Raw genomic sequence first — 15395 nt, 5'->3', positions numbered from 1 at the left:
GAGAGATGTTGTGTCTAATTTTATTAATTTAGTCTGCTCTAAGTCATACAATTATGAAAAACAAACAACAAAACGACTGCTGGAAGCCCAGGAATATTTACAGTCTCGCCTTGTTGTAGTGAGGTCAGTCTATGTTGTTGCACAGATTGGTTATGTTTGGTACCACAAAAAACTGGACAGATTTAACAATTTTTATATACAGAAAATAAAAAGGAAATAGTTCAAGTATCAAAATACAAAGACAGATTAAATAACATTTTTATTACAAATCAGTCCCACTGCCATACATCACAATTAGCAAAGGAGTGTCTACATTGTAAACCAAACTGCCTGTTACCAAGAATCGACCTGCCCTCTTCAGGTGCAAGCATAGCGGAAATTCCTGCTGCTAGACATTCATACTGATCATGCAAAAGGAGACAATGTAGGAGTGAGGTATCACCCAACTCATTTTAGTTTCACGAGTGTAGAAGTTATTTTAAAAAGTGAGGTACCCTCAGATATCTGGTCTGCAGGAACAGCACAACTCTTAAACTGCTCTAGAATTTCTTTTATGGGGGGGGGGGGCAGAATTGTTATGTACCTCAGAAATCAAATAAAACTTTCATCTCAAGCTAAGAAAGTCAAAAAGGCCAGATCCTATGAGCAAACAATGGCATGTACAAAATAAAAAGATTGCAAGAGTTTGATTTTAATAACGTGATTTCCCATTCAAGAGCTAAGGAGCAGTTTCTTCAGCCACCTTAACATTTATAGTGTTTTCTTTTGGACACAAAAGATAAAAAGAAGTCTACAGAAGACATACATCTTTTTGAAAAGGGAAACATTTGGAGCACTGGGGGGAAGAGCATTGCTGGTGCCACTTCAGCATAGGTTGGTGCTAGAACAGCAACAGCATTTTCATTGAAGACCTCAAAACGCATTCAGTGCCAGGAATATAGGGCACTTTTCTCAGTGTGCTGCAAAACCCCACAGAGAGGCAAGAGTCTCAAATATTGTACTAGTATTCAAACTGCTTGGAGCCCAGGAATAACTAAAATTCATAGGAAAAGTCCAGACCAGAATGGCTTTGATTACCTTCTTATAAAGAATGCCTAAGCAGGAGATACTGTCATAGATATTGCTATGTCCATGTAAACTCTGAGAAAGGAAGCACCTGATCACTGGAAGAAGCAAGTTGGAAGCTTTCGCTCATTCTGTCACCATGTTCTAAGGCTATCCTCTCTATAGCAAAACAGTTCAGTGTGCATTCTCTCACAACAGTTATAAGTACCTCAGTATTTATAACCGTCACCAGCATACCATTCACATATGAATATAAAGGAATGTTAATATTTCCAAAATTCATCCACCAATTATTTCCAAAGCCAGGCCTTTGGGATGATGATTTGGTTTTTTCTTGATACCTTTTCATCTGGAATAAGACTAAATTACATTTTAAAGATACAGAAGTCGAAACAAGCCATTAACAAAATAGCAGGGTACCACAAGCTAACACAGACTTATTTGCACTTCCTCAGATAGGCTATAGAAAGATGTATATGTCACAGCCATAGCCAAAACCAGTGTTCGAGACTGTGATACTCTATGTGAAGTATACAGTCATTCTTGGGTGGAGTAGAACAAGAAACAACTGTTTCAGCATAATGCCCAAAATCTCTCCACATCTTTTTCATATTGTGAAACTGATATACTAAGTATACTTAAATTATGAACTAGTATAAAAAGTGCTAATCAGTGAATTAACTACTTAAAAATCCCAAACCATCAGGGCACAACCACATTTTCAAAAATATGGTACAGGAATGAGATGCATGGAGCTACAGTCCAGTTATTCAATGTATACATAAATGTGTGACAAAATTGTACTTAACCAGAAAAGAAATACTGCAATAATAAGAGTTCTTTGCAGTAAAAGCACACTTGTACCAGGCATCAGTTCAGCAATGGTCATGAAGGGTTAAATATTGATAATTTTTATTAAAAACGCCCTGTTTCCCACCTGTTTCACTGCAGCTGTGAAGGGTGTACAGTACCTTCACAGTTGCCAGTACCTTCAAAGTTTAATATTGCAGTGACTTCAGAATCTTTGTCTACTACTTAGCAACCTCAAGTGTATAATGCTTAATATTCTAGCATTCACTCAGCCTATGCTGTAAGACAGGCACATTCACATTTTCTTTTAACAGTTAAGATTCTCCACTTTCATCAACACAACATGTTATGCTGAAATTGTGGATTTCACAATATTGCTGCATGTACACCACTGTTTTAAATCAGAGCATCAGTCTCTTAACCTCAGATGTTTCATTCTCTTGCTAAAAACACATACTGCTTTTTGTCAGCTTGTAGCTGGAATCTCTTTTCACTCAACTCTGGAAGTCCTTAATGAGCAGCCAAGGACATATCCCAGAGCCGGGTGTTGATCTTCATACATCACGGTTTCTCTGCTTCATAGTGCTCTGCCCCTTTACTACATTTCCATGGAAGAACGCGGATGTCTGCTGTTCAGCTTGGCAGAAGGCAAACAGAATGGGGACAATATTAATGGAAAGAAATATAGGGAACGAGCTATTCATTCATGTAAAACTACTGAGGGAAGCCTTCAGTTACAGTGATGGAGAAGTTAATGGCCACAGCTTTGTGTGTTTTATAGCCATATGGAGGATGCTCTTTGTTCATAACCAACTGCTCTGATGCTTCTTGGATAGTTTACCATTAAAAGGCACATGTACTATGTTATCTGGTTTTCAGGAGAGAAAAATCACCAATAACTCCTGCAACTCTTACTGACAGAGATTAAAACTATTCATATTAGGGAAATAATTGTTTGCTTTTTGAGAATAAAAGCAAAGTACAGATATATTTATTAACAATCAAATGTGCAGTAGTCTAAAGAGACTAAATTCTTCAACTGCTATAATTGTACCTAGTTATAACTTGGTATAATTTCCTAGACATAATTCCAGGGACAGTGGGCAGATATCTGGCCCTACCTCACCTATCATCAACAACTGTCTCACTGCTGGCCCTATTCTCTGAACAGAGAGAGATAAAAAATTGTTTGAGATCTTTGTCCAATATAGTGACTTCTCTACTCTAACAGTATCAGAAATAATCTCTTATTATCAAAAGCTGGTCCTAATCCAACATTTCTTTGCAATCATTGTTTAATGAGCTACGTAAAGTTTGCCATTTGAAGAATGTAATAAGGCAAATACAACTGACAGCTCACCTGCTTGAAGACAAATAATGCCAAATATTTTGATAGTGTTAGTGTGCCTGGAATGCTACATTTAGCAATTTTTAAAGGGATGCTATTTGCATGAAATTTTGACCCCTTTTCTTCTAAAGGGGAACTGTGTTCTGTTACAGCAAAAGCACACCCTTGATTGTCAGTCTTTGTGTACAATTTAGTGACATGTGCCTTTGAAAGTTTCAATTTTAACAAGAGTTTAGGGGGGGAATCAATTCAAAATTATTATTTATAAGCAGATTGGTTAACCTGAACAGAAAGTGATAATTCCAGGAAACAATAAAAAAAAAAAGGCATCGTGTTTAATGAACAGCTGAAAACATCCCTTTTTGGCATTTTCTTAAATATACCAAGCCTAACTCCTAGGAAAAAGGAAGAGCGCTTAATTAGAGCAGACGCACTGCCAAGTAGAACTTTATATTATACCATGCATTCAGATATCCAAGGACAGCAAAGATTGTGAGCAGCATCCATGCTAGGAAATCTGGTGAGCAAGAGGTTTGCAAGCAGTATCACAGTGGTTAGTGTCTTCTGAGACGATAAGTAGAAGAGTGCTACTTGTTGGAAACAGTTTTGTGGCCATGACTCAGTATGGAGGTATAAATCTAAATTGAGACAGCATGTACACATGAGACCAAAGTTGTAGAACAGTCCAAGGTTTAGAATGATAAATAGAAAAGGCCTATGGAGTGTTACTTCACCCCACAAATTCACAGTGTCAAAATGAAGAGAAAGTCAAGAAACACTGGGTGTTTTCTGAAATCCACATATTTGACTCCTACAGGCTTCATTTCTCCCACCTCACAGACATCTAAAACAGGTAGCTCTCTCAGTGAGTTACACTTGTTTCCATTAGGAGTATTCACAGCGTTCAGAAGAGATCAGATACAAAATGCTGTTTAGTCTATGGTATCCTAGTGCTGTTGCCTCTGATGGTGCCACACCTAGTGTCAGCAATGGAAGGAAGGAGGGATTTAGAACAGCAGACAGATCAGACTGCAAAGGCACGGTTAGACGGGATGGATGCAGGATTTGTTTTCAGAAGATAGTAGTCTCATACTTAGTGCTGAGGGTCCTCTTGGAATCCTGCTTGGGCTCTACAACCCAGGACACACTAGCATGGGACTGGGAGTCTTGGTCCACTTCAGATGGCTCGAGCTAGAAAACATTAGAAGGAGAGAGCATATCAGCCAAGCTGCTCATTATGAGAATGTGAAGGCAAACCTGTACAAAGACAGCTTTGGGAGGGAGCCGCCTAGGTCAGATTTTTTAAAAAGTATTTAAAGCAGAAGATGTGCACACGTACAGGTATTTACCACTTAAAATGTTACCATAAAGACTTGGACCAGTTTTTCAGATTAAAGAAATACCGTATTTTTGCTCTATAAGACTCACTTTTCCCTCCTAAAAAGTAAGGGGAAATGTGTGTGCGTCTTATGGGGCGAATGCAGGCTGTACAGCTATCTCAGAAGCCAGAACAGCAAGAGGGATTGCTGCTTTCACTGTGCAGCCATCCCTCTTGCTGTTCTGGCTTCTGAGATTCAGAATATTTTTTTTCTTGTTTTCCTCCTCCAAAAACTAGGTGTGTCGTGTGGTCTTGTGCATCTTATAGAGCGAAAAATACGGTAGATACAGCTCATTTTGGAAAAAGAACAAATTAAATTTTGTTTAAGCCCAAATCAATTATCAATTCAAGGTAGCAGTTTGTTGAAATTCACTAGAAACAGAATGCTTATTTGGAGTTTAAAGTGTTATATTCAGCTATCTAAGGTTAGGTTTTTATGATCTGATATATTCTCTTAAACAACAGAACTCTTCTCCTTGAATGTTAAATTGATTTTAATATGGTAAAACTCGGCAAATGTTGCACTAAAGAAACATTTTATGCTGGTGAGAAGTGTTACAAGCTTGTCCTTGAAACGCCTCTTGTGTAATGTATAGGAAAGCTTGAATGAATTAACCTAGCAAGGTCAAGACAGAAGGGAACATAGACAGAGCAGCAAAACTAAGGGGAAAGAATGAGGGAATCACTGAATGTGAGTTGGTTTGATAACAGAAAACGTTTGTAACGAGAGACATGTGACTGCAAGAATGGTAAAGACCTTAGCTCCTTGACTAACAGATTGCAGCGGCAGATAGGAGGGACGGTGTGTAGTACAGGTGTGACAGTAACAACAGCGACTATCGGGAGGGAGCGGCACCTGAGGAACGGGAGCAAGCAAAACACAGACAAAAGGTAACATTAAAGGAGAGCAACAAGTATAGAGAGCACATGGGCCAGTACTCTGGTATGTTTATTTCCTTGCTATATTGACAAGGACTCTTTATGGGAACTGCTGAAAAAAAGAAATGAAGTACTTAGTAAATGTGTCATTGATTACATGTTTCTGTCAGTCCTACAGAGGAAACTTCAGAAAGAAAGGGAGAAAGCCTGTGTGCACAAGGCACCAGCAACTAGTAGTTCTAAGAGCAGTAAATTCATTTTAGGGTGTCAGTATAGTGTGTAGGCTGCCCAAGCAACAATTTGGAGGGGAAACAACTTTACAGCACAAACAGTCTTGATAGCAAAAATACTGTCCTGCGTCTTCATGGGTTCTCATTTTATTGCATTTCATCATGCACAGTTTTCAGCCAAGCAGTGGTTGCATGTTTAACTTAACAGATTTTGCTCCAATATATATGTTGTCTAGAACTGTTGAGAAATGCCTCACGGCAGGCAGACCTTTGTCATTCAGTGGTATGTAAACTGGGACTTTACTACTTCAATCAGACACATGAATCCACCTCATGAGATGGTAGTGTGAAAGAGAATCCTTTTCTGCAAAAGTATTTCCCATCCACTACCCATCTTTTTTTTTTCACTTTCAAACTATATCAGCATTGTCAAGACAAAACACAGGATTACCATGCAGGAGGAATGCAAGTTAACTCAGGAAAAAATATGAGCAAACACTCTGATTTACTTCAATGAGCAGTTCTGGTATTTGGCCCTTGTCAAAATAGTGAATATATAATAAAAAGGTAAATCTTTGTATTAGTATACTTTTAAGCCTTTCCAGTAATTTGCAATTCTTTCTATTGTCTCATTGTTACTTGGTCAGCTAATTAGCTCTTAACTATCTTACTTACCTGAAAAGGCTCAATGTATTATTTTTACAGTATTTTTTAAATCAGCTGTGGTGAGGCATCGTGTCAAAAACTAGCATAACTACAGGAAAGAACCAAAGTTCTTTTAACATACGTACTGCTGATTTCCTCATGCTGGCTCGAGGTTTAGGCACCGGTTTTGAAGATTTTGTTTCTATCATTTCAGCTGTCAAAGCACCTGGAGGTTTTGATTTTTGGGCTTGGAGGGCCAGCTGGTAGGCTACTTCAAATGCTTGTCCCAATGTCAGAATGATTTCATATGTTAGATTCTTGAGAAAAGAAACACAAAGTATAACTTACTTCAGAAAGTAATGCCAAGAGTTATGATGCTAGTCTCTTTCTACAAACAAAATGAGTGCTGAGTGCTGTCTGGTATCTTGAAGACCATTTTATATCACAATCCTGTGTGTAAAAAGTAGGGAATAAGCCCCATTTTGTATAATGAGGTAGTGATGGCCATTGGGACTGGTAGGGCAGAAGGCTGGAGGCAAACAGTAGGTGGAGCTAGAGCAAATGACAGTCTAGAGTCGGCTAATTCTAGCTTTGCCCTCATCCTCCTCTCCACCACATGGACTAAAGAGGGGGAAGCTGTGAGCTCCCAACTTCATTTATTTCATATACTTATATACAGCTTCATATGAAAAATGTATCTAAATGGTTTACAAAAATATTATACAAGATATATCCACACAACAACAACACCAGGTAAAACAATAAAATCTCCCTAAAGCAAAATGTAACAGCACACTTTGAAAATATCTCAAGAGTCAGCAGACATGACTCAATAGCCTGGCCACCAAGTACCTGTAAGGTGGACGGAGGATCAGAGATCTACAGTCATCTAGAGCCCACCCAACCCTTCTTTGGAGAGCAAAGCCACTGTGGAAATACAAAGTTTGTCTGAGCAAACAGCTTCTGACGGGTACCTTTTAAAGTTATCCCTTTGTTCTGTGCGACTTTGGGCTGGCTGACACCAGTCACAGGAAAGAAAGGATTCTGCCATAAGAAGGAATTCTGCCCAGTCAAGTTAGGCTACTGCCCTAAGCTTTGTGAGGCTAGTACTGGTATTGTACAACTGCCTTGCTCTCAGGACTTAGGAGCCCCTCTGGATTATTAACACTGGATTGACCTGGCAATTGAACAGTTTCTGGGAGGCTTAAAACCCAGCACTTTTTGCACAACTCTCTGAGCAGTGATTAGTGGCAGTTCCAGAAGAAAAATACTGGTGAGGGCACAGAAAGGGCAAAGTGCATTTGGGGGTAGTGAATTTGAAAAGTATTTCTACTGTGTAACCAAAAGTAATCAAGTAATGGATGGGAGGTGAGCAATTTGTATGGGAAGACACTCTATTCCCTCACCCCACTATGTTGCCTATGGCTGCAGTTAATGTCCAGGATTGTAACAAAAAGCAGAAACATACTTCAGAATTCTGTGCAACATACATAGCTCTGCCATGAAAATCTTTTTTATCATGCAAGTTCTAAAATCCAAATATAAAACATTTGATACACCTCCAGTATTTACTTCTCACTTCCTACACATTATACCCTATATTTTGTAGAGAAAGCACTGTGGATTTTTAAATGTGTTAGAGAGAGTACCAGGACTGTTAGCCATTTCACATTCAGGGCAAAGAAACTCTGGAGGAAAGTCCAGCATATGTTGCTTAAATCCTTGCACCCCATGTTTGCATATATGAATTCCAGCATTCCAAAAGCTTTTTGCTGCAAACCAATTACCTACAGATTATTTTTAGCAAGGCAAAATACAAAGCAAAGAATCAAGCCATTTATATTCTACATTACTTACTACATCAATGGTACTGAAGACATGGCAGTAGTGGTGGCTAGTTTGCAAGTCCTTTGTGATGTAGGCAAATGTACAGAGATCCTCCGGGTCCTGTGCAGCACAAGAGATGTTCCGGATTTCGTGCTCAGCAATAACATTCTGCCAAACGGAAACAAACAGCTTTTTTTGCTCAGTAACTGAGATTATCTTACGAAAACACTATTCACAATAAAATAACTTTTCATTAAATTTATTTACAACTAAATAACAACTAAGATTTTGGGTTAGAATACCCTGGGTGGTATTCAACTAACTTTTACTCAGAGCAGATCCATTAAAATTAGTGTCTATGACTAACTTCAGTCCATTGTTTTCAATACGTCTACTCTGAGACATTCTTTCAGCAACAAAAGCAGCGTCCAAATACAGACAAGCACTATCTGAAAAACTGATACAAGGGAAAAATCAATCTCTACCTAACTTCTCTAGTGGGAATTCTTATAGGATTTACCATGACATTTTGATGTATTTACTGATAAGGAATGGGTAGTTGCATAACAGATTAATTTCCATGATGTCACTGTCACTTGACATTCAAGATTTTAAGTATTAACTATGAGCTTAAGATCGTTCTCACCTTGTTAGATGCATCAATGAATTTCACTCCTTTGTAAGTGATAGATAATATTATAGTTGGGGTCTTCTTCATATGCTCTGTTGATTTCTTTGTAAAAGAAAAAAACTCATTAAGAGGCATGATTAAAACATTTCTCAGGATGGAGTATACAGGCAAGTATACAGGCAAGTGTTTTTTTTAATCCGCATCAGGTTTTGGAAGAACTATGCTAGGTTTTTAAAGATACATTGAAAATTCAGTGAAGGCAATGAAAATTCAGTGAAGTATATATATAATATATATACAACAAGGTATAATCAGACTTTACACACCCTAGCAGTAAATACTGCATACCAGCTGAAAACACATTTGCCAAACAAGTTGACTAAAACAAGGTAACAGATAATTGTAGGGCAATTACGAAATTTCGAAGTTTTGTGGTTTGGCTATTATATCTTGTGCTTGCAGCAGCCTCCAAATCTTGAGCTACACAACACATTTTACTTTTCAAGATTGGTATCAGAAGTTTTGATTTTACACAGTGCACACCTACCCTCATCTTTGCACAGGCATCCTGTGTAGATTCTGTCCCTCGAAGATCTTTGATTAACATGGAACCTAGATACTGTTTGAAACAGGGGAACAGTAGCAGCAACTATTAACACAAATATTTGTACCCCAAAAGATGAGAAGATATTCTTGCTTCCAAAAGGAACCAGGCAATCTTATAAACCTCTGCCTGGATAAGGCCAAACTGTACTAAGTAAAAGCTATTATGTAAGTGGCAGGACCATGCTTTCCAGCAAAGATGGGAAATCTGTTGCCTTCAAATCTTGTTGAATTGCAGTTCCCAGTAGCCACAGTCAGCATAGCCAACCGTCAGGGATGATGGAGATTGAAGTCCAACATCTGGAAGATCTCAGGTTCCTCATCCATGCTTTACAGGAAGAACCAAGATTATGCACCAGATGAATTAGAATCATAAAATTGTAGAGTTGGAAGGAATCTCAAGGGTTATCTAGACCAGCCCCATGCAATGCAGAAATCACAGCTTAAAAATCCCCCAACAGATGGCCATCCAACCTCTGTTTAAACCTCCAATGAAGGAGAGTCCACCACCTCCTGAGGTTGTCTGTCCTACTGTTGAACAGCTATTACCATCGAAAACTTCTTCCTAGTGTTTAGTGGGAATCTTCTTTCTTGTAATCTGAATCCACTGGCTTGAGTCCTATCTGGAGCACCAGAAAACAAGCTTGCTCTGTCTTCCATGTGACAGCTCTTTAGATATTTGAAGATGGCTATTATATCAACCTTAATTTAATTAATCTAGAATATACTTACATTGGCTTCATACCCACAGGATTCAAATATAAGCTTCTCTGGTTGATGCTGCCAGTGTTGGACAGGGGCATAAGCAGCAGCCAGACTAGGGGGTCTGAGTGTAAGTTTAGATTCACGGCGTTCCTCCTGAAAACACAAGTTGCAGTTATAGTCAGAATTTGGTCTGGGATGCCTGCTCTACTGAGCATATTTACCAAGGGCTCTGCGCCTGCTCAAGTTGCTTGCCAAGCTCGTCTACAACCCTGCCTACCCTTCACCAATTCCCCCACCCCCAGACCTCACCAATGCCCCCAACCCAACAGACCAAGGTGGAAAATCCTTTTGGCTCCCACTCCCTTTGATGGTAGTAGAAAAGAGGGGGAATCTCATGGGCAATGCACTTGTCAATCATAAATCTCCCACAAGAAGGATGGAAGCAGAGAAGGGAAGCAAAGGCAGCTGGGAGGCCCAAGTGTGACAACAGCCTTAGGGAAATGCATAATAGGATAAATATTTTTATAACCACTTTTCCACATAGTTCAAAGCCATATATACTTACAAAAATATAAATAAAACAAACAACTATCACCGGAAAAGCACATATAAGACATAGCTTACTTATTCTTACTTATTCAAACCTTTATTAGGCATTATACAGACAAAACGATAAAAGAAAAAGTAACATATAAAAGCCTTGAGATATATACAGAAAGGCAGCAGTTGGCTACATACATATATATTTATATACATATAAAATCAGTGGTTTTCCTTGTTAACCTGCTCCTTGGAGGACTGCTACCAAAAACTCGGCTACCCCCGCCGTTACCCTTTGGTCAACGTCGGATAGGCAGAATCCCACACATTCACCTTGTTGGGGCTCCAGACCACCCAAAAGAGGGGACAGCACGCGTTGACGGAGCGTACTGTACAATGGGCACTGAAAGAGAATGTGCTCTACCGTGTCCGGGACATTCATAAAACATCTGCAGAATCTCTTGTTTCTAGGGATGTTTTGATATCTTCCCCTGACAAATGCTGAGGGAAAAACATTCAAACGGGCCAGCATAAAAGCCCTACGTTGGGCTGGAATTATTAATTTGGTGACGTAATTGGCTCTGCTATCTAAGATATTTAAATCATAGAATATGGGCGAACAAATTTTGTTTACAGCTGCCATAATATTTTGCCTCTCGACATCCTTTAGTCTAGTTAGGATATTATGGAAAATGTATTGCTCATTAGAATTGTACAGGGGCTCCAGCTCGATGCCTAAAGATTCAATCTTTTTTTCGAGGTACTGATACCATCTTGATTTGTAGGAGTCTTTGAGCAAATCAGCGAGCAGACTTGATGGAGGGCAGCGAAAATGGCAGCGTAACCAGTACTTTATTGAGGAGGACCAGGCCCAATATTCCATTGTGTGTATGCCTATTTCTGCACACATTGTTTCATATTTGATCACAGCTGGGAGTCCAAGAATACGTCTCAGAAAGCTGGAGTGAATCTTTTTTAAATCACTATTATATGCTTGGACCCATAGCGGTATTCCATAGAATATCTGGGATTGCACTTTTGTTTGGAATATCTGATTGGCCGCAGGAATAAATTGATTGCCTTTCTGATAATAAAAACGGGTAACTGCTGATGAGGTGCACTTTGCCTGTTTTATGGCATTTGTGCGATGATTTGCCCACCCTAAATTGCTCTGGAATAAGATTCCCAGATACCTATAGATTTTCACTTGTTGGATTTCCTGCCCTCTTATTTTCCATTTCTCTAATTTCCAACCATTCGAGAAGACCAAAATTTTTGTATAAGACATAGCATCCATGGAACATTTATGTTCTCATTTAAATGTGTGAAAAATGAAGGTTTTACTGTCTTTTTAATAAGATAACAATGCTGGTGTCTTCCAGAGTTTGGGGGCTAGTGCTGAAACAGTCTCTCTGCTATCTTAATCAGTTTAATGAAAGCAGCAGACAGCAAGGCCAACTGAACCTCATCTGGCAAGTGGGCTCACATGGGCTATTACAAATGTCAAAACAGCATCACACAATACCATCCTTGTGACTAGGGTAGTGTCTGGCTACCTCTAAAAATGTCTTGAACTAGGCAGGCACGTTTCCACTGTAACATACAAGATATAAAGGCAGACAAAGCTTGATAAACAGCGACAAACTGGCTGCTGTATCTCAGCAATTATAATAATGTTAATAATGTCAAGACTGGGAACACCCATAACTAGACACCCCTCCCCATGGCAATTGCACAGTTTCTGAGAGACTTAAAAACCAGTACTTTTTGCACAACTGTCTGAGCAGTGATCAGTGGCAGTTCCAGGATAAAATACTGGTGATAAGCAGCAATGCACTAAATCTGCTTCCATATTGGGGGTGGCAGAGGCAGCAGCAGCAGCCATACTTCACTACTGTGGGTCTCCAGTCGGCGAAACTGTGCTACAGCTCCCATGAGATTCCCCCTCTCTTCTACTACCATCATAAAGTAACTTTGATTCTTCTTGCTACATTTCACAGTGCCATTTCCCAACTTGTGGAAACCAAACCAGCTGCAAGGCTTTCATGCCTCCACCCACCAATGTCAGTCATGCCCCTCAGATGTCCTCACCAGAGCAGGTAGCCATCTTAGAGCATAACAATCTATTTCTAATTTACCAGAGCCATCCAGCCATTCCCCTCCATGCCCCGCTCAACAACAGCTGTAAGGTTAGAGACTCCTGTTTTACAAGCTAATAGAAGAATTTCTAGAAGAAAAAAAAAAATGGAATACCTGTGCCTTGAGTCTCTCTGTTCTGGGGTATGATGCAATGTCATGGCTGCTCTCATGTCTCTTCTTTCCAGCATCCCCCAAAGGCAGCAGGAGATCTGCAGACCTCCCTGTACAAGAGTCACTCTGGCTTAGGGGTGAAGACGTCTGGGATATCAAATCCTGGCACTGAAATCAGAGTGGTACACATTACGAGAATTAGATTTTCACAGGGTATATTCAGAGCAACTTGCCCACAATAAATAAAAATGCCCCTATCAGGCAAGGCTCAGTCCCCCCCCCCTTTTTGTTTTAGTATGATCGTTAAGGTCAACATAACCAGTAAAAAGGAAGTCTAGTTCATTTATACCCTGCTTTTCCATGATGAACTGTACTCAAAAGGGCTCACATTAACTTATTATAAAAGTACATAATATTCTAAATGTTACAAAACATATCGATAAATTCAAATGAGACTTAGTTAACATCCATTATGAAGAAAATTGATTTAATTTGGGGCTGTTTACTTTGTAGAGACAGAAGTATAAATGTTGCATTTCTATTCTGTGACTTGAGGTCCACCTGGAACTCTTCTGATGCACCTGAGTTCTAAACTTTCAAATGGTTTCCAAAATCCAGAGGCATGTGCTCAGTCTCAAACAAAGTTTAATTAAAATGGTGTGTAGAAAGAAAAGCGAGACCCACTGGGGACAGAAATGCTGTAGCCACCTCCCCCCATTCTTTCTTAAAAACGATGACTCACTCTTAGCTGAGAGAACCGTGGTGGTTTCTGTGGGGGCTCCTCATATGGTCTGTCTGCCAGAGAGGCTATTATACGCTTACGATGGCCAATAAGATTTACCTTAAGTACCTGCAGGGAAAGAAAACGTCAGAAAAACATGCTACAAAAAACTTTCTACATGGTGGCTTCTCAGTATTAACACAGCGCTGCAATCTTTCACCTTGTGAATCACCAGAATTTTCATCTTAACTGGAACTGAACAGAGTTAGCAACTTACATTTACTAGTTCTAGTTCCCAGAGGTTTTTCACAGAGTCTATAGAGCTATAGCCACTCGACAAAAATGATTGAATATAATCCTGCAGCCCCAGGGAGTCAAGCCATACAGGAACAGAAGGCTGAGTCCCATCACAGCCCAGAGATTTCACCTGCAGAAGGAGCAAGACAGAAAAGTGTTATAGATGCGTAAGAATCAGGTGTAAACATAGCGCTAAGTTGGATACAACCCACAGTAAAAGTCACTTAGCGGTATACAGTGGTACCTCAGTTTTTGAACAGCTTAGTTCATGAACAACTTGGAACCCGAACGCTGCAAAACTGGGAGTAGGTGTTGCAATTTTTGAACTTTTTTTCGGAAGCCGAACGTGCTCTGTTTTGAGTCCCCGCGTGTTTCCGTTGCGCTGCTAATTTGTGTCCCCCTGTTTCCTGTTGCACTGCTAATTCCCCCCCCCCCATTGTAATTCAAGCCTTCCGTGTCCAACTGCAGTGTTCTAAGGTGATATTTGGAGCTTATATTTGGTGCTTTTGTTTTTGCTATTTATTTTGCATTTTTTGTTTTGAGGCTTTTTCAGTTAATTTGTTATTGTGACTGTGTGGATCCCAGTCCAGCTACTGATTGATTGACTGATTGTGTGACTGTGGAAATGGATAAAAGCCTCCCATCCAAACAATGACTATCATCAGTGCGGGTAAGAAAAATTTTTAATTTAAATTTTTATCATCTACAATACTGTTTTATTTTATAGTACAGTACATTGATTATTGCTTTCATTTTATGGATCAATGGTCTCGTTAGATAGTAAAATTGGAACGGATTAATCCATTTTGCATTACTTTCTATGGGAAAGCGCACCTTGGTTTTAGAACAGACTTTTGGAACGGATTAAGTCTGAGAACCAAGGCACCACTCTACTTGTTCAGCTGGAAAGTTTTTGGCCAGTGGAACATTGTTGCAAGTGGGTTGCTGGTAACTTTGTTGCACAACAAATTTTCACTACTGCAGCTGTTAAATTGGATTCTTCTGTTGCATGAAATTAAAACTTGTCCATCCGCTAGCACAAGAGCCCTTGCATTATTAGACAGAGAATATTGGATACATCCCATTTTCATTTGACTGTGTAACTCCAGTCTGTATTTGGTTGTAGCAACTATACAGTGATTAATAACTTCCCTGTGAGGTAGAAGTATTATCTCCATTAAGTGGAGGTGAGCCACTAGGGCTAACTACAGAATGCATGAAATTCCAGGGCGGTGCCTCTCCCCCCCCCCCCCGCAAGCTGTTTTGTGAATATGAGTGGGGAAATTAAGCATGGGAGTAATGGGAGGAGCTTCTTCATTTTTTTCCTCACCTGCTGCTTCTCTGTTCTAATGTGCTCCCTAAAACTGCTTTTAATCCAAAGCACTCACTCTACAGCTCTACTCTGTAGGGAAAAATACATGTATTTGCATGTAATGTTTCATTATACCCCACAGTTACTTAAGTGC

The 15395-nt window shown here is 39.6% G+C and overlaps 1 protein-coding gene across 18 annotated transcripts in view; it reads right to left on the bottom strand.

Annotated features, from left to right (window-relative positions):
- Nucleotides 1-6: 6 nt before the first annotated feature.
- ANKS1A (ankyrin repeat and sterile alpha motif domain containing 1A) overlaps nt 7-15395 on the bottom strand; it is a 119193-nt gene continuing 103804 nt past the window's right edge. For 7 of the 18 annotated variants that reach the window (XM_083617958.1, XM_083617941.1, XM_083617951.1 and 4 more), the window contains 11 exons: nt 13910-14059; nt 13654-13761; nt 12915-13079; nt 10149-10274; nt 9361-9432; nt 8829-8915; nt 8213-8350; nt 6502-6672; nt 5359-5457; nt 4317-4414; nt 7-4200 (listed from right to left, as the gene is read on the bottom strand). In XM_083617958.1, coding sequence (XP_083474084.1) covers nt 4161-4200; nt 4317-4414; nt 5359-5457; nt 6502-6672; nt 8213-8350; nt 8829-8915; nt 9361-9432; nt 10149-10274; nt 12915-13079; nt 13654-13761; nt 13910-14059 — 1254 coding nt within the window. In that variant the 3' untranslated portion in view covers nt 7-4160. Of the gene's footprint in view, nt 4415-5358; nt 5458-6501; nt 6673-8212; nt 8351-8828; nt 8916-9360; nt 9433-10148; nt 10275-12914; nt 13080-13653; nt 13762-13909; nt 14060-15395 lie in introns of all 18 variants that reach the window. The other 11 variants (XM_083617947.1, XM_083617948.1, XM_083617943.1 and 8 more) reach the window with 5 other exon arrangements.

The sequence above is a fragment of the Podarcis filfolensis genome (assembly GCF_964270895.1).
Source record: "Podarcis filfolensis genome assembly, chromosome: 6".
Lineage (NCBI taxonomy): Eukaryota > Metazoa > Chordata > Lepidosauria > Squamata > Lacertidae > Podarcis > Podarcis filfolensis.
This window is presented reverse-complemented; position numbering and strand designations above follow the sequence as displayed.